The sequence below is a fragment of the Uloborus diversus genome, chromosome 5, assembly GCF_026930045.1.
Source record: "Uloborus diversus isolate 005 chromosome 5, Udiv.v.3.1, whole genome shotgun sequence".
NCBI lineage: Eukaryota > Metazoa > Arthropoda > Arachnida > Araneae > Uloboridae > Uloborus > Uloborus diversus.
This window is the reverse complement of record NC_072735.1, coordinates 165600999-165625344: the sequence shown is the minus strand read 5'-3', so window position 1 is coordinate 165625344 and position 24346 is coordinate 165600999. Positions and strand designations below refer to the sequence as shown.

At 36.9% G+C, this 24346-nt stretch overlaps 1 protein-coding gene across 1 annotated transcript; it reads right to left on the bottom strand.

The window, feature by feature from the left end:
• Nucleotides 1-1143: 1143 nt before the first annotated feature.
• LOC129223252 (histidine-rich glycoprotein-like) lies at nucleotides 1144-10666 on the bottom strand. Its single transcript, XM_054857818.1, has 2 exons — nucleotides 10589-10666; nucleotides 1144-1563 (listed from the first exon to the last, which is right to left on the bottom strand). The coding sequence occupies exons 1-2, from the start codon at nucleotides 10664-10666 to the stop codon at nucleotides 1144-1146; spliced, it is 498 nt and encodes a 165-aa protein (XP_054713793.1).
• Between the last annotated feature and the right edge of the window lie 13680 nt (nucleotides 10667-24346).

Here is a 24346-nt window from a genome sequence, read left to right as displayed (position 1 = left end):
ATGTATATTCCGATTTACCTCTATCAGCGGGGGGAATCAGAAAAGATACTGAGAAATTATGTATATAAATAAAAACTGCGATTGTTTTTTTTTTGGGGGGGGGGGAGGGGGGTGCTCAAAAATGCCGCAATGAAACAAACCAAAATTTATCTATCCCGGGAATATTTTTTTAAAAACTCTTTAATATCTTTTTTTTTATGTTCAAAGTTGAAGAGTCACCCCATTTCACGGTATGGTTCCTTACCAAAATTTTATTTGGACGTTAAAAAAAATAAGTTGTTCCTCCCTTATGTACTGTAATTTTCAAAACAAATGAATATTTATTCCTTTTGCAAAAGGTAAGTTACCTTAACTATTTTACTTTAACCCCATATTTCCCTAAATGGAGTCGACCTGATAAATTTGTCTTGATCAATGTGAATTCCACTTGTTAGGGGCCATTCATTAATAACGTAAGGGTCCCGAGGGGGTTGGTGGTTTAGAAAAATCTCTACATATCCTTACTTTGAAGGGGTGGGGGGTGTCAAACCCATTCTAACGTAATATTTTTTCCAAGTCGATATTTTATATTAGAAATCGCTCGGTCAAGTGGTTTGGCAGGGATTACATTTCATTTGCGTCTGGAAGGTAAAAAACGTATTAGACTGAGCTGTTTTTTACTTGTTTTACAAAGAATGAATAGTGTTAAGTGTAATAAAAGAATCGCACTGTGTGTGGCATGTTTTATTTTCAATTTGTATCGCATCAAATAAAAACAATGTTTAAAAAACATTCAGTCTAGATTCCAACTTTTTAGTAAATATTTCTTTAGACAAAAAGGTTTTTAAAAATAATTTAATAATAGTGAATTACGGTTCCAGTGATGTAAGGTTCGTCACTATGTTTTGAAAAAAATAAAATGGAATCTTACGTAAGAATAGGGGGGGAGAGCTTGAAAAATCTTACGTGCCCTTACATGGGAGTAGGGGAGTCGAAAATTGCCAAAATATCATCCTTACGTAGTTAATGAATGACCTCTTAGTCAAAACTTTCAAACAAAAAATCAGAAACATGTCAAACTATGCTAAGAAATTTATTTATCCTTTAATAATATAATCCCAGTACAACCAGACAGTTCCATTCGATGAAGCTTCCATAAATTCATCAGTGGTGATGGTAATAATACAGCTTGTAGTAAGGATCGTAGTGAATGTGTCCTTTGTGGTGATGATGCTTGTGGTGGTCGTGGTGATGATGCTTATGGTGGTCGTGGTGATGATGGTGGTCGTGGTAATAGGGATGACCCTTGTGGTGGTGGTAATGGTGCTTCAGGTAGTGGTAATACGGGTGGTAGTCGTAGACATGGTGCTTGTGGTGCAAATGATGATCATGGTGATGCTTGTGATGATCGTGATGATGATGATGCTTATGGTGGTCGTGGTGATGATGCTTGTGATGATCGTGGTGGTGCTTGTGATGGTCGTGATGATGGTGCTTGTGGTGGCCGTGGAGGTGGTGATAGTAGTGGTGATAAGGGTGGTACGATGCTATGCAACCAACTATCAGGATTGATAATATCAGCACCTGAAAGAAAAGAAAAATAAATAAAACTTTGACCTTATTTTTGGCAGATTGCTCTTTCTTAATTAAAGATTACTTGCTAAAACATTTACTTCTCCATTAACAACACAAACAAATGAGGCAGTGAGAAGCAAAGGGACGTAAGTGACAAAATTAAAAATTAGGAGATAACCAATACAAATGGTATGTGAACCTCAACTCTGTCTTGGGGCAAGAGATAGTACTAGTAGCCCTGGTAGGTTCTATTATACAGCATGATTTCAAAAAAAAAAAAAATCAATAAAATTCAAAGTCTACGTATGAAGTAATCTTTAAACGCGTTTTACTCAAAACTTGAAAATGTCCACTTACATCCCTTTGCTTCTTAATGCCTCAAATGTAAAATTGTTGCTTGGCGAATTAGGCTTTTGCGAATTGTCTAGTTCTCCAGCAGTAGCGGAAACACATTTAAGACATAAATCTACAAGTTCCGCTCCTTAGCTAGAGTTAAAGCAGAAATGCAAGCCATACCTGAACATCTCGTTACAGCTTCCACCGATTTCAGTTTCGCCCTTTGTTTGTGACTGTCAGTCTGGAATAGCCACGACAGAGCTGAAGGCAAAAAAAAAAAAAAAAAAACTCGTAAAGAATCTACCTTTACTTTTAAAGGTGGAACCATGCCTTGCTTGTGGACCTCTCACTGGTGTGCTGAAATCTTAAGCTAGTAGTGTGAAGATATACTCAGCTTCTTTTTGAGGCGTACGCCTTCAGCTGTATTATTGTTATTCTTGACGGACGAGTCCAAACAAGGGCAGAACTGTTGCTGCAACGAGCTGTTCGGTATTTTCTTACAAAAATAATTAGGTGTTTGTGAAACTGATGCAAAAATTGTTTAGACTTCTGTCAAAAGCTTCAACGTATGTGAAACAGTTCTTTTTTTTTTTTTTTTCGAAAAAAGTTATCATTCTATATCGTGGTTGGAGTTACCGTTTTAACGGAAAGTACTATAAAACCAGCAAATGTCATGTGATCCAAGAAGGCAATCACAGTCAAATGGAGGAGGGGAAGTATGGTTTTTGTTTCGAACAGCCAGTGTGCCCTTCGGTTAAACTAGAAATGGCAGAAACGGTTGACATCTCGTGTTAACGTATTGAAGTAATATTTTAAGTTTTTTTGAGCAATCACGATTGCTTATTGTTCTCACTTGACCGTTTTTGGCGTCCGTGCCTTTTTCAGCTTGGACAAGGCCTGCAGCACCACCGTCCACCGGTGGCGGCGCGGCTGGTCCTGAGCACTGTCCCCCGGAATCCACTTTTGCTGGCCGGTGGCGTCCATGTCCCACACACACGAACGCCTACACACACACACGAACGCCTACATACACACACACACGAACGCCTACACGCACACGCACGTACACAACACTCACTCACACACATGCATACATACAATTACGCACCCACACACATGCGCCTACACAAACACACACGCTCGTGATTGCGAAAAACATAATTTGAATTCAAGATGCCAAAAATTCAAATTAATTTTTTCTTTTCTTTTTTCAGTTAAATAACGGTTTTACGCACCTAATGTTTTTCCTGCATTTTTCAAATGTGGAAGAAAGTAAACAGAGCACATGAAAAACAATCCTTATATCAACCGAATTTGACTTGATCGCGAAAGAGCATATTTCCACAAACGATGTAATCTGTTTTTGATTTTGAGCAGAGCATTAAAACTTATGCCCTGTACTTTAAACACAAGACCACGCCCACGTATTTGGAAATGAATTAATTTCTCAAAACCAATAGGCAAGTAGCTCGCCCTGGTCTCCTTAAAACTCCGGGCGTGGTGTCAACATTTTATGAGAAAGGAATGTCTAGTGGACTTGTAAACCAGTGTTGATGGAAATGGCCCACTAACAAACACTAAAATGGGTGCCAAATTTAATGGGAAGGGGTAGTGAAGAAAGGAAATAGGGAAGGAAAGGAAATAGGCGCCTCATTTAAGGAGAGGGGTGGAGAAGGAGGGAAATGGCTCACTAACAAACATTAAAATGTGCACCTCATTTCAGGGGGAGGGATGGTGAAGGCGGGAAATGGCCCATTAACAAACATTAAAATAGGCGCCTCATTTAAGGAGAGAGGTGGAGAAGGAGAGAAATGGTCCACTAACAAACACTTAAAATAGGCATCTCATTTAAGGGGAGGGGGTGGTGAAGGAAAGAAATGATCTCCCTGGCTTTGAGAAATATAATGTGTTTTTACATTTGTGTATGTAGTTTGCTTTTTTTAAAGTTTATTACAGTGAGAGTCTGTTTGATCGAGAGCAAAACCATTGAAAAAAATATAAGAAGTAAAATGAATAATTTGCGTTACTTATGTTTGAAATACAGTGCAACCTCGTTTATCTCGACCCACTGCGACCAAAGGCAATCCGAAAAAATGAAAATCCGGATAATATGCGCAGTGTGGAAAATAAACAAAACAATTACTTAATTAAGCAGACGCATCTTTTATGAAAGCAAAAACCAATGTTTTGTGACAAAGTTACATAGGATTGTTTGGTGCAATCCACAATTATCATTTATAATGCAGCTGCAGTGTTGTCGGACTGACGCTCCCAGTACGGCATGATGTTTGTTAGATTGCTATACTTTATTGCACAGTCTGTGCAGGAGTTGAAAATTTAATCAAAATAGAAAATAAAAAGTTTGGCGGTACGATAAATGTTTAAAGTTAACAATCATTGTTTAAAGTTATTATTTGTGCGAGTATATAACTTTAAACTCTCTTTTTTTTTAATACTAAGCACTTTTCATAATACACTCAAAAGGACAAAATAACTCATCTGGGTCAGAAAGGACGATTTAAATATTCCTGTAGTTTCCAACCTGTAGTCCAAAAATTCCAAGAAAATGACACCACAAACGAAGAAAAGTGCGGCTCAAATCATGAAGAGAATTTCTTATCATTTAGCTTTCAATCATCTTATATAGGGAAAGTTTGATTTGAAATGACTAGAACCGCACCTTTCTTCGTTTGTGGTGTTTTTCTCTTTTTCCTTTTTTTTTCTTTTTTTTTTTTTTGTTTGAATTTTTGAAATCTACAGGAATACTTAAATTGTCCTTTCTGACCCAGAAAAGTTATTTTGTCTTTTTGAGTGCACTTTGAAAAGTGTTTAGTATTTTTTTATTTTTTATTTTAATTCGGTTATTTTATTATTTTTAGTGGAAATGCATTTCGGAAATAGAATAATGTTACCATCACGAAACTTCACCTTATTTTTTCATATAAATGCTTCATACTAAAAGGGAAAAAAACCTATATACATTTCTAAATTTTTAAGCAGTTGGCACTAAAAATTAATCCTTGTTCCTTTCTAGGATTTATTTGTTTGCTGATTGAACTAAAATCATTTAAATATTAAGGGTTTCCCAAATTAATTTATGTTTCAAAAATCCTTATATGTCTCTTTACTTGGACCCTTTTTCGATTATTGGCTTAGATGAGATCAATGATAGAAATACATTTCATGCTTGCTCTAGAGAAGCCATCTTTCCAAATTTGCATTTGATTACTACTGGTATTACTGTTGTAAGTCAACGGATATTTGTAACAATGAGTTTTATATTTAAACATTTAATGGGGAAATTACATAAAATTAGCTGTTTTCCATCCAAACCGAAATAATAATTTTATTTTAGAATTTTAGTTTTTCAGCGCTAAGTTGTACCTTAAGAGTAAGCAAATTATTTAGTGAAATCCCGAAGTCTCTAAGTGGTTTAGTCGCTGAGATATAAGCAAAAACAGGCCTCAGATTTTTCCGTGACAATCAGGCCAAGTATAATAAACGTGCTTAATAAAGAAAGGTCCGGATTAACCAGGGAACCGGATAAACGGTAGCCGTATAAACGAAGTTCTACTGTACGCGCCCAAAGCAGTTTAGTGTTTTTATTTATGAATAGTGATAGCAGCTTAGATTACATTAGTCTCTTTATATTTAGGGAATCAACTATTTCCGAAGCGAGGAAATGTTTTTCTAATGGGGTTGTATATTTGTTACCCACTATTTTCAGATTTAGTGCATTCATCAGGCACCTCTTCTTTCATATGGCACCACCACCGGCACAGGTCATAACCACTTCAAGAATTTTGATGCCCCTTTTCACTTCAGATAGAGCAATTGGGCACTAGGAATTAAATTTATCCTAGAATGCCCAAGCCAAATAGATGTTTAGGAGACCTTTTGCAACTTGATCATTCGTACATGCCGCGCGACATGGACGTATAAAGATTTACTAGTCATCATGTCCACCGACTAGAGCCGGGTTTGAACTCGGAACCTTGAGAGCAGAAGACGAACGCTGAACAACTACGCCATCCTGCCGGCGATACGGTAACATTAGAGAATGAATTGTAAAATTGTTTAACAACGTTCAATGCTTACATTAGATTTTTGTTCCTCATAAAAGACCGTCCGTTTCTCTCTTTCTATATAGTTTGCTAAGAAGCAAGGATAGATACAAGGGAGGAGCGATGGGGGCGATCGCCCCCTTCTTGAGCCGAAATGCAGGAACTCTCTTTCGGAATATTTTCGGTACTGAAGTTCCAAAAATGTAATTTTATACGATCTTTAATAACGTTACAAGAAAGAGGGCTCTATCTCGAAATTTTTTCCGCATTGTAGTCTTAAAAACGCAATTGGGGTACATCTCTTAACACTTTAGTGATAGGGATCGGAACTTGGTACAGGAAGTTTTTCGAAATTCCAAAAGCTCAAACTTTTGACGATCTTAGAGGACATTAGATCATTAGATGGGGTTCGGGGGACTCACCTCTGGAAAGTTTTTTAAACTGCAATCCAAAAGAAAAAAAAAAGCAGTCATAGGACATCAATGACGTTAAGGTAAAAGATGCGGATTTACTTCTCCGGAATTTTGTAGAAAGAGAAGTTCAAAAAGTGGAGGTTTGAAAATTTGTAAAAAGGGTAAGTATCTGAAATAAATCACCCCGTCCTTCAATAGTTTCTGGATCCGTCCTTGCTAAGAAGAAAAAAAGAAAATTGAACAGTGGAACTCTAGTTATCCGACCTTTAACTCTCTGAATCGCTTTTAAAATTAAAAAAAAAAAAAAAAAATCCAAGAAAAGTCGACTGCTCTATCCTTTTTTTCTTCTGCAAATGTAAAAAGTAAGCCAGCTTGTTTTGTAATTAATATATTTCCGTTATGAAAGAGTGCAATTTAAAGCGGCATTATGACGCCAAGCTCGCGTCCAAAATGGACGCAGTTGATGGACAATCCTAGAACTAGATAAGGTCCGAAACTTGAAGAAAAAATTAGAAATCATCTGCCCTCGTTTACTCGGCACAAAATGCTGAAAAAGAATGAAGTGTTTTTGTTAGTTATATTACTTCTGAACCAATTGCTAAAAAACCAAACAGATGGTGAGTTTGTAAAGCATTGCATAGAATCGATAGCCTAAATTTCATTCTCCCCCCCCCCTTCCTTAAAACCCTTGTTTTCAAGAGTTTGATTACAGTGGCTAGAAGAAACTGGCTCAGGATTTTGAAAACCATTAAAAGGTCCTAGCTTCAAAGTTTGTTTTCGATTGGTAATTAGAGCTTTTTTTATTTAAAACAATAGTTTTTTTTCCTTCCCGTTTTCAACATGCATGCAGTAACTATTGAAAATTGACCCTTTTATCGGAAAAATCCAATTATCCGAATGGTACTCGGTCCCAATTACTCAGACAGTTGGAGTTCTAATGTATTTTATTTCACATTTTTGTTGACTATTTGTTTTGAGGCGAATATTATCATTCTGGAACTTTTGACATTAGGGCGATTCTCGAAAAAATGTCCCGTGCGTAATGCTAAGTTTTTTTTATTTTATTCAAGTAACTATTAATTAAGTATGGGATTAACTGTTATGCTTTGATAGTATATTAAAGCATATATACATTCCCCAACAGCGTTATTTGAGAAGACTTTGGTTCGTTACGCATGGGACATTTTTTCGAGATTCGCCCATTAGCTAGTTGACGGTACCTTGGAAATTACTTGTGATGGCGAGATACGCACTATTAGCCATACTCGTTGCATTGAGCTTTTACTGTGTAATGTTGAGTACGCACGCTTAAAGTTTGACGTCATAACATTGTTTCAACAAGAATGAAACGCATTCGGATACTGATTTAAATCGTTTTATTCATTTTAAACACGTTTCAAACGTGATTAAAACCATTTTGAATGCAACTGATAACTTCGTCAACTTGTTTTGAACAGAATTTCTGCTTAGTGCATTGATAATTTTCAAATTATTTTCTATTTACTATTGTTTAGCATCTGGCAACGGTTAAAATCCATTTGTATGTTTGGATTGTTTAGAATGTCGGAAGCGCTCAAGTGTAGCAAAGATTTCTGCCAGAATATGAACAAATGAACAGACGCGGTTAATATGTTTTCCAAGTCTTTTTTAACACAGTAATTGAAGACTCGGGAAGATTTTGAAGAAATGCAGTTATTTAATTTCGTTTGAGGGGGGAGAGGGATTGTTCCAATGACACTTTCTGAACGTTGCTGTATAATATTTTCGAATCAGTAAGTTTTTAAAAGTATTTTTACTGGTATTGTTATACAAATGTATGTGGCATGCTTATTAAAAAACAAAATTATTGTTGAAACTGCTTTCAGATTGCAAAATCATGTGAAAATGTAATGCTGTTGCGTTAATTTGACCTCTTACATAGATAATGCTTACATCTGTTTCGGGTAATAGGGAAGTGTAATTGACGCTGAATTGAATGTGGTTACTTTTGTAGTCGTTTTGCAAAAATGTTCCAAATCAATTCCGCGACAATTACCCTTTACTATTACAGAATGCCCGGAGAACGTTGAAATTTGGTATGCAGACTCTTAGTTGGGTCTAGTTGTGCGCCTCTTGCAAATCTTGCCTTGAAAATTAACTCCGAGCATTCAGTTTCCATCCAAAGTGTCCATAATTTCCTAACTAAATTGAGAAAAATATCTCTTCCGACAATTTCATAAACTGCGTTGCATGATTGCATTCTATAACCAATATGGAAAATGGCTGATGTGATATTTTCTTGTACTAATCGTAATTTTATATAATCTAGGTCTGTAATCTATGAGTTAAAATATAAAACTGAAGTAATAATAATTGTATTTTTAAGAAAATTATCATTACATTAGAATTACTATCTTCACTATTTTTATCATGTGCATTACGAACTTTTCCATCATTGAGCTGTCTCTAAGTATTGTCAGACCGTGCTAAAATTTTCCCAGATTTTTTTTTACTTCCTTTTACAAAAAAGAAAGTATTGTATTCGCAAAAAAAAAACTTTCACTCAAAAATTGACCTTAATTTCCATTTTACTCACCCCCGAATGAATATTGAGTTTTTTTTTCGACTCGACCACACGTGGATAAGTGCCTAAGAACGTGTAGACACGCAAAATATCCATAATGACAATTCCCGAGTTAATTACAACGAATTTTCTCGTGACGTCTGTATGTACGATGTATGTATGTGCGTATGTATGGATGTGCGTATGTATGTCGCATAACTCAAGAACGGTAAGTCCTAGAAAGTTGTAATTTGGTACGTATACTCTAGTAGTGGGGTCGTAGTGGGGTCTAGTTGTGCACCTCCCCTTTTGTGTGTTTCTAAAGGGGTCTTTTGCCCCTTTTTTGGGGGAAATCATTATTAATTTCGATGTAAACTCAAGTGGTGTTATAATTTGGCGGACACTTGGCGATATATCGCCAGTCGCCAAATTTTGTTGCCAACTTGGCGACAAATTTGGTGATTTTTTTAAAAATCTGTTTAAATTTGACCACTGTTGGTGATATTTAGAGAGTAAACTATTGAATCACATTAAAATATCCAGTAATGGGGAAATGACATCAAATTGGAGTAAAAGGAAGTCATGTGATGCACACATCAGCTCGTTTTGTTAATAAAAAGAAACCAATTAGAGGTTGAGAAAATCTTTTTATTTTTTTTTCATATATTTCAAAAATAAGATCTACCCTAAGGTAAGGCAAGGTGTGAAGGAAAAAAATAATACAGTAGACCCTCGTTTTATGCGGGGGTTACGTTCCACTCAATTGCCGCGTAAATCAAAACCGCTTAAATTAAGAATTAATTGTAGTGTTAAAATAGGGGTTAGGTTCCATACAAAAATTGCATTCTAGTGATAGATAAATACGTATAGTAAGTTTAATGTGTAGTTAGAGCTGGTTACGATATTCTTCTAGCAGTCATTTCCTGTTCCCTGCAGTTATTTGTGCTGCATTATCGCATCCAAGATCATTTACATCATTTCCATAAAGGGACCTTCCTTCACTAACAAATCAGAAAGATCATTTGCCAGTGATAAGGAATTTTTAATGTGAAAGTTTTTCGTTCTGTGTTATCGATGTCGGTTTCCTCGCCAGTTTCGTTCTCCTTTGTCACTTCTAAAATTCTAAAAACTCTTCTTCCAGTGAGCTCTGAATAGTGTGAGTTCAATAATTTTCCTTCTAAAAAGAGCTCTGGAATCAATTGCAAAAATGTCTCCATCGATCCAAGTTTTTTTTATTAGCGCCACGCCAAAGCAGTTTTTTTTTTTTTTTTTTTTTGCGTATTACCTGCAATCTCAGGAGTTTTGATTTTGAAAGAGGGGAAAATTTCATCTTTTTGCATTGCAGCATCCACGTAAAATCAAAACTCATCCGCGTAAAATAAAATAAAGAAGTCAAATCTTAAACCGCGTATAATAGAAACCGCGTAAAATAAACCCGCGTAAATCGAGGTTTACTGTAATCTCTTTTTAGGGGAAGGAGCGCCGCGAACTTAAATTTTTGGGATGTCGGGAATTCTCAATTTGCCGAATACAGCTCTAAATTTTGCCGAATGGAGCTCCAAATTTCGCCGAATGATGATAATTTTGAGGAATAGAACTCCAAATTTTGCCGAGTGATGGTAATTTTGCCGAATCGTCAGACAAAGTAAGGAAATTTTTTGAAGGTCACAGTGACCTACCGTGATCTCCCTGCTGATGGACGCAGCAAAGAGAGGAGGCTGAGTGCTAACCTCCATGAATTCTTGATTTTCAACCATGCTGCCAATCCTTGGTTGTGCATTAATTGTACATACACAAAGGCTTATGAACCCCTCCTTCCCAGGAAACAGTTCTAGTTGTTATAACCAGCCCCTCCCTCCCAGGGCCGCCGAGAGCCCTGTCAGTTTGGTCTCCGGGACCCCTCTCCCCTCATAAAACTTTAAAAAAATTATACTTGGGATTCCGAGACCGACCATTCTGAGCACCGCAATGGTCGGACCCTCATTTCCGACTTGATTGACATGGCCTCTCTAGGGTGGTTCAAAAATACATGTAAAAAAAGAGTTTCTCCTTGATAACAGGACACCCCTCAATATTTTTAAACTCGTGGATAGTAATATACTGGAAAGATTTTAGCTTCATATTTCAACCGAAAGAGGGTGCTCAACCCCTTCTCCCAAAACTTAAACGTATGGGGGGGGGGGGGGCGTTAAAAAATACATTGAACTGAAAGAACAATGCGACATTATTATAATAGTACCTGGACGATCGAGCCTCGCTCGACTTTAAAAGAATTATTTTTTGTCAGCTTGGTTTTTTTCTAAGGTTCGATACTTTTCGTTAACAAGATGCTTTTCGTATATGAAAAGCATCATGTTAACGAAATATTAAGGCTGTCGCCAGTCATTGGATATGCTTCCGAGAAACGAGAGATATACATGTAAACACTTCATCAGCATTATAATCATTTCAGCTATAAGAAGCCTACTACTAAATATAGGCCTTCTCTCTCCCACAGACATCCACAAAGGGAATCTCTGAGCTGGTTGCGTATAAATATTTAACGCACGGTATTGACACAAAAGTAGTTTCTAAGACCAAACATGGCGACAATAAATATGAAAAATTGGATTGAAAATGCGCTGCGACCTTCTTATAACATTAAAGTACCTAACAAAGAAGATTCTGAATGCAATTAAATCAACATTTTGTTTTAAACTATCTGTTACATTTCTGTTTCCACTATACAATTTTCCTGTCAGTTATCAAAAGAGTTGCGATTCACGATTTTATCCCAATCGAGATTTTCATTTGAAATAAGTACTTTTAGAGTAGTTGGTTACTTTACGCCAGAAAATGCTACATACAGCATGCTATCCATAAAAACCGATGTTCCACAAACCACTCCACCAAATTATGACAACAAAATATAAAGTCTCAAGACATATGTTTTTCCGAAATAAAATTTAGATGCATGATTAAAAAAAAAAATTTGAAGTGTAAAAAAGAAAATAAGTAAATAAAATAAAATAAGACGGTCAAGCAATAGTTTTGTTGAAAAAAAAAAGCCTTACATCGACTTACATAATGCCTTTGAATTTGTTTTTAGACAAATATGATTGAAATTAGCCAAAGTGGCTAATATCAGCCAAGCCTGGCAACCCTAAGCAAGTTTAAAATTTTAAAGCGAGAAGAAACAAATTTTCATTGTTATGGTTGCAAATCATCTGCCTAATGTGTCAATTCAGCCTTTTTTTTTTTTTTTTTCAAGGCTTAACTTAATTAGACTTTATATTAAAAAACTTTTTTGTAAAAAATCGCGTTTTTACAGAAAAAACACTGCGTGTGAATATAATCCTGCGTGTTTCATGTTATTTCGTTTCTCGATGATCGAAAAACAGACCAGATTTTTTTTTTTGGTATGCGCGCAAAGAAATTTAACTCCAACTACCATAGTGTTCAATTTTGAAATTCAAACCAAAATTTCGAAAGTACATACGCACACGAGAAAGAGAAAGCTAAGAACACATAATATAGCTCTTGAGAAATTAAATAATTGCAGCGTATGCATCGTCAATAACTTTTTGTGCAAAAAATTGCAAATGTCAACTCAGCATACAAACGGAAGTTTTTTAGAACACACAAAATTGTAGCTATGCACCGTACCAACGTGCTTCAGGGGGGTTTAGGGGTCAACAACTCAAAGCCCCTGCTTTTAAGTCGTATTGCTCTCCTTGTATGGGTACTTCACATACATGAAGGACCATTATATCCCCACCCCAAGATGGTAAATTCTGGTTGCGTTAGCGTGCACCGAACTAAGTAAAGTCAAATATTTCAATATCGTACTGGAAAATAGGTTTTATAAATTACAGTGGACCTCGTTTTACGCGGGGCTTACGTTCCACGGAAATGCCGCGTAAATTTAGACCTAATATAGCAGAGGTAAAATAGGGGTTAGGTTCCGTATATAAAAACACTACTTCATTTTAGTGATGACTAATTGTATAATAAGTTTAATGTGTACTTATATAGATTTTTATGCACAACATGTATAAAGAAAACATAAATTAATTTCGTGTTCTGTTTATAAAGAGGAGCTATGATATAAAGAGGAGGTATGATAGTCTTTTGGCTGTCATTAAGAACTTTTCTCTGTAATTCTTTGCAGAGCATTGGGGATGATCTGACCACTTGAGCATCCATGACCACTTACATAATTTCAGTGATAGAATCTTCCTTCACTAACAAATCAGAAAAATTATTTCTGTTGTCTAGGAATGGCTCAAAATTTTCAATGTGAACGTTTTTGGTTGTGTGTCACCGATGTCGGTATCCTCGTTGGTTTTGGCCTCCTTCGTCACTCCTAAAAGCTCTTCTTCCAGTGAGTTTTGAACTGTGTGAGATCAATAACTTTACTTCTAGAAAGAACTCTGAAACCAATCGCATAAAATGTCTCCTGTGGTCCAAGCTCGATTATTAGCACGCCAGAATGCAGTTGATTACGTGTACTCTGCAATCTTTTGGAATTCGGATTTTGAAAGAGGGGAAAATTTTATCTGTTTGCATTGCCGCGTCCGCGTAAAAAACCGAAACTCATCCGCGTAAAATAAAATAAAGGTGTCAAATCTTAAACCGCGTATAATAATAGGGCAGGTAAATTATTTTAATCTGAGTTGATGTGTTGGTAGGAAAATCTTAAAATAAAATAATATGCTAATCAAACAGTAAATTAAAAAGTTATGGCAAAAAAAGATTCCGTTGCGACTCTACATAAATGTCTAAATTATCGTGAAGTAACCCTGTACTTGTTTCTGGAAAAAGATACACATTTGAGCTCATACATACCAAAATATTTTTAATTATAGAATCCACTGTGTAAAGTATCAGCACGACTACGTAAATTTTTAATCTGTTTTGACAAATATTTAAATGTGCCCTCCTCCTTAGGAACGATGGTTCACCCTCTACGGAATATCACCTCTCCCCCCCCCCTCCTCCTAAGAACGACAGACCTCCGAAAACAGAAAAGATCCCCTTAACCCCACCCTAAAAACTTCATTGGTGCAGTCTGTGCCCCCCCCCCCCGTGAGACGCTCTTTATGTCAACATGTAAAAAGGTTTTAGTTTGTTTTGTGAAAATCTCGATATTTAATGGGGTTTAGAAATGAATGTTGCTGATGCAATATAATAGTATCGAGATTCATTGCAAATCACTTCTTATTAAATGGAATTACGAAAATTTTGGGAAACAAGACCGGATCTAGGGTGCCCACTTGGGGGGGGGGGGGGTCATGGCGCAGACTGCGACATTGAATTTTTGTAGGGAGTTCTTTTGAGGGATATTTTTCTCTTTTTTGGGGGGGGGGGGCTCTTGCTCTTGGAGGGGGGTTCGTGATATTTGACGGGGTGCTCCCTTGTTCTTGGGGGATGTACACCCCTGGAACTCATAAATGGTTTTCTGTATTGTACTGTAAAAATAGGCATAGGATGCGCCACTTCTTCTTACTATCCCCCCCCCCCACTGTTATCCACTTATAAATGCATTGAATACTCTATCTTTCAATAATCTTAATTTTAAAATATTCATCTCTGTATCATGGGCGCCCATATGCAAAATTTTAAGGGGGGCTCAGATATTTTCCCTATGGTTTAGTAAGATATTTTCCTCATAGACACCAATTTCAATACAAATTAGAGTTATTTAAGTTTGACATTTTTAATAAATTATTCATTAATGGCTGGAGAAGAAATGTTTTTACATTTTTGCAAAGAAAAACGACTAAAAGCAAGGAAGTTCTAATTTTTAAGGGGGGGGGGAGCTTGAGCCCCCCCTTGCCCCCTATGTGGGCGCCCTTGCTCTGTATTAAAGCAGATTCCTTAACAGCTTTCACCACCTGTCATTAGTGCTGCTAAAATTTTCTCCCTGTCAAAAATTCCCTGTCTCTCTTCCTCTCAGAAACCAAAATGAGAAATACAATTTGATTTCGCGATATAGGCATCAAGCTGGTATCATTAAAACTGAGACAAAAGCTGTACTGCCAGTTGTCAGCGCACAACATGTGTTTATTTTTTAAACCCCTTTAGTCGGAATTATGAAATATTGGAACGGATATTGGAAAATGTTGATATTTGGTACACAGTGTACTATGGTAAAGGGTATCTTATAGACAAAATTTCGAATTTGTAGGAGAAAAATTAAAAGAGGTATGGCACGTCCAATATTCCGGACTTATATTTTTGAAATCATATACAAAAACGATAAAATACCGAACAAACTTCATTATAAAATGTTCTACAAACAATTATAAAACATAATATAAGCGTTTGAAACGACTAATTAAAAATTATATATTTTTAAAAAAATCAGGAAAAAAACTGGCTTTTCAGATAAAAAATCCATGATTGGAAAAATGAGCCACTCTCTATCTCTCAATCCTTATATATCAGTGTTGTCAATCCCAAAACGAAAAATTGTTTCATAGATTATAATAAGTAGAATGTAAAGAGTCAACTACAAAAAAAATCAACTAATTAAATCAATTATTAAATGATTAGCAGCTGTTTAAAGTGTATGTCCGGTATACTGGTCTGAAGGAGTTAACAACTGGACAAACATGTCCAGTTGTTAATTGAATACTACAGTTGAAATTGTATACAAATTTCTTTTCCTTAGAAAGAATAAATATTGTGGGGTACAGTTGTATGATCCAGCGTTTCCCAATCTTTCCACTCTTTATTTTGACAGTATCCGTTCTCCAAATAATCCTAAAGTCTCAGCACTCATATTCCTTTTAAAACATTCTTTTTCGAGTTGATAATTAGATTGTATAGTAATGAATGCCAAAAGTTATATATTTAAGAAGTAATTGGAAAGCAGTTATTATGATGACAAAATTGAGAAAACTATCGAAGTTTTATTTACTGCAGAATGGAGCCACTTAATAGAAAACTGCTTAGATATGTATAAACAAAACAGTTGACGTAAAAATTAGACATCCCATTGTAGTTTTAAATTGTTTTTTTTTTTTTTTCCTTCAGCGAGAACTAGACCTGTCAAGCAAGACTCCTGATTTATTTCCAAATTCGAAAATTCCGAGGAACATTGGTGGCGGGGGTGCTCCGAACAGTGACGTAGCCAAGGGGGGGATAGGGGGGTCAGAACCCACCATGAGCCCCAAAAAATCATTTTTCTGTCGAACCTGAAGGGTTCTGTTTATGAGCTAAAAGATTTTTATTTAATATAATAGCTTTTATGACGGTAAAAAGCTTATGTCTTCCTGTTTTGCGCAACATTTTTTCTCTTGGAGACAGGGCTTTCTAATGACGGCAGTATTGATACACACACGCACACACACACACATATTTTACACACACGTGTGTAAAATTAAGGACATGACTTTACTTTAAACTTCAGAAAAAATTCCCCCCCCCCCCAAGGATTTTTTCTCGCTACGCCACTGGCTCCGAACTTTGGTTTTTGTGAGAGGGGAGGGGGAGGAATTCCCAATTCATCGAATGAAACTCAGAATTTTACCGAATAATAAAATAGTAACAGTCAGATACCAGCAATCTGATGGTTAAAGACTTTGAAACGTGTAAAAGTAGGTAATCTCCAATTCTAATGCTTGCTCAAATGCGTTTTTTTTTCTTTCATAATTTTGTCAATCCGATACTTCGGTAGGCCAGCAACCTGAAACAGTCAGTGAATTTCAAAACAATCCTCTAAAGGTTTTAACCAAAACAGGAAAAGTTATTGAAATTGCGACAGATATAAAAAATTTCCAAAATTGTTTTTTTTTTTTTTTTTTGAGATGCTCTACTATCTCCAAAGTTATTTATTTATTTATTTATTAAAACCCCACCAATCCCCACCGTAACAACCCTGGTGAGGGTGTGTGATTGAGGGGAACAGAATAGTTCACTCGCTGGACAATTTTGGTATATGCAGAAACTAATGTAAAATCATAAATAATAATAATTAAAAAAAGTATACAAGTGAAGAAGCTAAATAAGACTGGGATGGCTGGTAAATACAATGTAAACGGCAATTGTGAAAGTTTTTAGGCTGGATATTTAAAGTCATCTGCTTGAGATATGAGTAGGGACATTATTTTATGGATCCAAATTATCTCTCTCCAAAGTTACCCGAATCGTCAGACAACATTTGCCGATTGAGGAAATTTTCTGAGGAGTCACAGTGACCTCCTGAGACCTCCCATAGGGGCCCGCCTGACTGGGGGGATGTAGATGGGAACACTGGTAAAAATGATCTATATCCTACTCACCACTCTTAGATGCATCGTCAATGTATAATAATCCTCGTTTGTAGTAATTCGCACTTACAACCACTTCCAGTTTGAGACTCTCTCCACGGTATACCACTTCAAAAAGTATTCGCCAATGGCGGGAAAATTCGCTTATATACACCCAAAGAACAATAAGCGCGTCTAAATAGAATCTCTTATTTCTCCACTCCACTTGCCTAAAAATGTTTGCCCCCGATTTCGAACACAGGAATATAAGTATAGAAAAGGGAAGGCTGAATGCCTGTGTTGAAAGATGGCCGATGCTCGGTTCTTGGGGGTGAATGGAGCTATCGTTTCCGCTCGTTTTATTCTCCGTCTTAATCGACACATTTTCGAACTTTCCGAGCGGAGGTGTGAAAGGATCCTTTCTCCTTCGGCAGTGAGGCCGCTGCTAATTGGCAGTTAACTTTCATTAACGAATTGAGAGAAAGCGAGCGTCGATATTGTTTTGGTCCTTCTTCATTGTTGACCACGGCTGATGATGAGCAACAGTTGAGGGACGTTGCTCAAGCGGCTCATCAAAGAGAGAGAGTCAGTGATGCCACATCCGAAGATGCGAGGGTTGAGGGAATCGAGACTCGATGGAAGTGGAATTATTTCAGTGGCTGCGGACAGGGCCTGATTACCATACAGGTCGCCTGGGCCTGGGGCCCCCTCTTAATAAGGGGCCCCAAATTACTTACAGAATTATCTATGCGCAATTTTTACAACAAAATGAAAAACACGCACATTTTTAAAATAATAGTTAAAAAATAAACACTTGTTAAGTAATTGGAAAAAAAAAAAACTTTATTAAAGGAGAATTTTTATTCATTCTGCCAGTAGTGAATTTACCATGTCACAATTACGAGAGGCTCCGAAAGAGATTCGTAAATGCGTATGGTAAATAATTTACATAGTTCCATGATAGACAAAGGGACCCCTAAAAATGCATTCTGATGGGCCCCCAAACCTGTAAATCAACCACTGCTATTCCGCTGTAGAGCCTTTAGGGGGGCTCCAAGTTATTGTAGGTCTGGGGCCTAGGGCCTCACTTTTAGTTAGTCGGGCCTCTGGTTGCGGAGTCGGACCGATTAACTTAAAGGGAGGCCTTAGGCCCACAATAATTTGGAGGCCCCCTGAAGACTCTCGGAATACAGTGGATGATTTACAGGTTTATGGCCGGCCGAAATGTATTTTTGGGTCATTTGTGCCTATCACAGAACTACGTAAATAATTTTTCATGTGTATTATGAATCCCCTTTGAGACCCCTCATAATTGTGATGTGGTAAATTTGCTTCTGGTAAAATGAATAAAGATTCTCATTTAAGGGAAGTTTATTTCTAATTGACAAGTCATTATTATATTATTATTTTAAAAATACAAGTATTTTTCGTATAGTTGTAACGCTATGCATAATTAAAGTAATTTGGGGCCCCTTAGGAAGATAGGGGCCTAGGCCAAGGCCCAGTCGGCCTGTGTGATAATCAAGCTCTAAGTCCGGCGGATTTTGGGGCAAAGAAGTCGGAGTCGGGGGGGGGGGGGCGAGTCGAAGGTTAAAAACTTTAAGAGTTGTACTCGGAGTTGATCATTTTCCCCCAATGTCCGCAACTCTGCCAGTGTTTGCGGAGTCGGAGTTGGACTGATTTTGGGTTAGAGGAGTCAAGAGTCGAAGATTTCTAGAATTCCCGGACTCGGAACTGGAATCGGTCATTTTTCCTCCGAATCCACAGCCCTGCTTATTTTCATATAAATGTATTTATTTTCATATGTATATTATTTTCATATTTATGTCACACTTTTTTCAACTTGTTGACACCTCGACCCCCCCCCCTTGTTACTAAGTGTCACACTTCGTTATACACCCCTTTCTTTTTCACATGGCTCACTGTTGTGCATTAACATAGTCTTGTAAAAAATGCGTGATGTCACACTTCTTGTCATCCCTTTCCTCCCCCTTGTGACAAACTGTCACAATTTCACGAATCCCCTTTCAAAGCGTGACATCATTTCTGGACAGCCCCAAACTACCAATGTATGTTGCTGAAAAAGTTGTGATAAAGTCTTGCTAATTACAATTATGACTAAAAGTAAAAATGATTTGGAATATGAGAGTCACTACATAGATCTAGTTAGGTTTTTTTTTTTTTTTTGAGCAATCACGATTGCTTATTGCTTTCATTTGACTGTTTTTGGCGTGCTATTATTTTTCCCACCGGCGCGGCGCCACCCTCTGCCAGCACCACACGTCGCGTGGGCCGGCCTCACGATGCCGCTTCTCTAGCGAAAACCGTTTCCAGGTTGCGTCCATATCCTACGCACACACGCATACATACACGCACCAACACACACAAACACATACACAAACACCACCATACACACATACCCCTACACACATACACAAACACCACCATACACACATACCCCTACACACATACACAAACACATACACACACGCATGCATACAGACACCTACACATACACACAAATACACACAACTGCCCACACATTCATGCCTGCACACAGACACAAACACATATGCTTACACACACATACACATACCCCCCCCACACACACATACAAACACACACTCGTGATTGCGAAAAACATAATTTGAATTCAAGATGACAAAATTCAAATTAGTTTTTTTTTTCTTTTTTTTCCATGACGTGACAATTCTCCTTGGCAATTTTAGAGGAATAAAATATACGAAAACAGTGAAGACCATAAAAGTGACGCACATCTTTCTAAGGAAGAAACAGAAAATGACAGGAAAAGAGAAAGAAGAAATGTGTACTATTTTGGTTTTCGACAGTTAGAATTTCAGTCACTTTGTTTAAAAGTATATATTAAAAAAAAAAAAAAAAACATTCAAACGTAATGTATCACAAACTCTAATTTCTACCCCCCCCCCCCTTGTGATCTTACAAGGAACCAAACCGGAAAAAAATGTCTTTTTTTCTTTTGTTATTTTATCTATTCATTTTTTTTGTTATTTTTTAAATTTCAACACATTTTTTAAAGGTTTTATTTTTAATCAGCGAAGTAATTACTCCTCGTTAAAAAACAGCATTTTGAAATCTAGTATGCAAATTTTCAACCCCGAATTGATAAAAATCAATTAATAGTTTTAGCAATATTTCAGGAACTATTTTCAGAAGATTTTTTGAGAGAAGTTTTAAAAACTAAATTTTAAGCTTTGGGAGCCAGAGGAAGGGAGTTTACCCAGTGTTGCCAGACGGTCAAACCCAGATTTCCCCCAATTCCCTTCCAACTTTTCCCCAAAAAGCGATGTTTTCTATCAAAATTACCCAAATGCAAAAATTATTTTTTCATGAATATTTTCATAAAATGAATCGACTGCCTATGACATTTTTGTCTCTTGAAAATTTTTTTTCCCCCAAATAGCCAAATTTTCTTATAAAATTCCCCAACTTTTTTTTTCTTCCCATTTTCGCTTTTTTTTTTTTTTTTTTTTTTTTGTCTTTGTATCTTTACCAATACTACAGCTGCAAGTTACTCTGTCCGGATCTCTCTCTCTGTCAGGATCTCTGTGACGCGCATAGCACCTAGACCGTTCGACCGATTTTCATGAAATTTAGCAAGGAATTAGTTTGTAGCATGGGGGTGTGCACCTTTAAGCGATTTTTCGAAAGTTAGATTTTGTTCTATTTCTATTCAATTTTAAGAACATTTTCCCGAGCAAAATTATCATAAGATGGATGATTAAACTACCAAGTTATCATAATGTGGAACCGTAACGTGGGCAAGTCAATTGGCGAGAAATTCATCATTCATTATTTGTAAATATACAGGGGAACCAAAATACCTTTTAATTTTCAACTACAGGCAAAGCCGTGCGGGTGCCACTAGTCATAAATACAAGCGCCTGACCGAGAGATAAGAAATAGCCAAATATTTTTTTTTCTACTTGCATTTACTACTCTGCTTCTGTATGTATATTTAAATTATGATTTTTATATATATTTATCCAAGAACATTCTTCATCACACTTTTTTTTTTTTTGCCTGTTTCACGTATCAACTAGTTACTCACGCAGAACTATTAATACGAATTCCGTAGCATAATATTCCACATAATGCGAAATGCGAATTCCATCAAGTTGAGCCAAGCTAAACCAACGCTGTTTGATACCAACAATATAACTACTAGATGTCAAGACTCGAATTTAAATACGATTTTTTTTTCCAGAAGTTTTTTTTCCTCAGGTTTTCCCCAAGAAAAAATTTTTTCCCAAAGAATTCCCCTCAAAACCCATTTCCCCAAAATTTTCCCAGAGAGCACCAGATTTCCCCAAAATGGGGAAATTTCCCCCAATCTGGCAACACTGAGTTTACCGTCCATTGAAAAGTTTAAAATAGAAGGACTATTAATGCATTTTTAAGGTTTTGTTTGACAGCGTTAGGGGAAGCGAGAGGTTTTGAAGATTTCCTACGGAAAATTTCCCAGCTCTGTTAATAGCAACGAACGGACAGTGAGCAAATATTAGGAGGGTTATAAAAGAAGAGAAAAAGCCTCATAGAATGTTAAATTCTGAGCAGAATTATTTTTGTGATTGTTATACAGTAGAAGACCGTTATAACGCACACCTTGAGACCAGAGCTTTTGCGTTATACAGGTTTTGGCGTTATATAGGTCATTTCACAAATTTTGAAACTAATATATACTCGTAGCGATATTCAGAATATATATTAGCACTTCTGAATGAGTTTTATCTGCAATGAGTGTTAAAGTACTAATATTATACACATTTAATTCACAAATAAATATGTTTCACAAGTGAATTATCCTGCACTTCTGCTAGCTTCATGGTTTGCATAACAGCTGCATTTTCAAGAGCCATCTAGTATTTTCTGTTCATTCTGAGTATTAATTTTTATTTGAAAGCTTTGAATTAAGAGATGGTGGGAAAATGAAAAACTGTTTCAAAATTTAATTTTCCTATTAATTTTTATGATTGCAAAGTAAAACAGAGGTATTTTTTAGAATTCAAAACCTGTTGTTTAGTTTTGAAAAGTTGTGCGGTTTATAGAGAATTGCGTTATATAGGTCGGCGTTAAAAAGGTTTCTACTGTATTATTTTTTTGAAAACGAAAACTACTACTTTAGAGATCCACATGAAGAACGAAGGTATTAAACCTCGTTTGTATTTTTTTTTTATTTGAGGGAGGACTGATAAACTTTCAAAGGGGCTTAGCCCCCTTTAACTCCGCCCATGGGTACAGTCGGATGAATGTCTAATCCTCAGAGTAGCGCGGAGAGAGTCTTCCTTGTTTTATTATTTTCAATACGCTAATTCGGGCAGCAACCCTTTGAAATCTTTCCAGAACGGTACTCCCTCCTCCCCCAGGTGCACTGCAAGATTATGATCGTTGATTAGTTTTTGGTAAGTCTATATTGATCATGTATAGCAGGGGTTCTCAAACTGGGTGGTATCCCCCAGGTGCACTGTAAGATTATGATCGTTGATTAGTTTTTGGTAAGTATATATTGATCATGTATAGCAGGGGTTCTCAAACTGGGTGCTGCGGCAAACTGGGGTGCCGTAAGGGAAAGGGTGACGCGAAATGTCCATGTTATCAATATTCGCCACCATGCTAAACTAACGAATGTGAAAAGTCGCGATTTTTATAGTCGATGTTTGCCGTAGTATTCAAAAAGAGCTACTTGTTATAATTACTTCCAAACGATACTTTTTTTACTCTTAAAAAAAAGTATCGTTTCCATAAAAATCCATAAAAGATTGAAAATAACTAAACGCGTCAGGTGTGGGGGGGGGGGATTATATTCTGTGTTTTTGCTCCCCCGAAGAGTGCTAATTTTCCTATTCGTTAATTTAGCATGATATCGACGATATGTTAGGTTAGAGTTTTTTCTTTTTATGACCCATGATCCTATAAAGGCAAAAACCGGTTGCCTTTGCAAAAAATGCTTAAAAACAAGATTAAACCTCAAATTTTCACTTAGTTTTATTTTTTACTAAGTTTTTATGAGTCATCTGATGAATATGCAAAAGCTGGAGCTATTCAATCATAATGCAGTGAGGGGTTAGGTTTTGAACCTCAGGGTAGCCTTATTCGACGCACTTAAGCACTTATCTCAAGTGGTAGAGATGGACTGGGGTGCCGTGAGAAAATTTTAATTCTTCAAAGGTGCCGCTAGTCGAAAAAGTTTGAAAACACCTAGTGTACAGTATACGCAGTGGTGCTCCTTCTCCCTTAGAAGCAATGGCACTCAATGGAATCAATGGAGGTCCTCTAAATACTACGAACACCCGCCAGAAAAGGGGGGCAATGACGAAAAATCCTTATAAATCACCCTCGTATAAAAATATCCTTAAAAACAACCACTAAAAATTTCAATGGCGCTGTCTGAGCTATGACTCCCCCTTACCTTCCCTTGGTATAGGTAAACTTTGCAATTTTTTCTTCTAAATTGTGAGATTTTAACGATGACCCACTATGGAATGTATCGTTTAAATGCCATCACAGACGTCAGTTATGTGGATTAATAAATGTTAGTTCACTTTGTAGAAAAATGTCCATATAGGAGAAGTTAAAATACGTGACATTGGTGACATTTTAGCAAAACTTAGATTTTTAATCATCCAATTATTTTAACTATAGCGTAGCGGTTTACTTCGGTAGACGACTCATCCCACATTTCGTTCAGTTCTCATCCTGTTTATCTCAGAAATCTGTTAGTTCGAAAATATTTCAGATTTAAGTAGGAGATACTCGCGGTCTCAGTTGTTGAATGTTGTCTTAGTGCGTGTGTACAGAAGAGTGTCGGGGACGTGGTCCAAGTATTCCAGCTTTCTCTCGATGGACAGAGGAGGGGGAAGGGAAGACATGTTACCACTTCCTATTAAAATGGCGAGTTGTGATCTAGATGAGAGTAAAGCTTCGAGGTTCGTCTATTTCTGACGCAGCTCTCGCAGCCGTCAAGGTCTTAAAATAGAAGATTAGAAACAAACATTCCCTTTCATACCCCTCCCCCCTCTCTTCTCGTGCGATCGCGGGACGATTCGATCGGGGATCGATCCCCCCCCGTGTGGCATCATTGATGAGAGGAGGGGGGGTGGTAGGGAAGGATTTGGTTATTATTAATTTCGGCAGAGAGGAGGGGGGCGGGGGGAGAATCCGTGG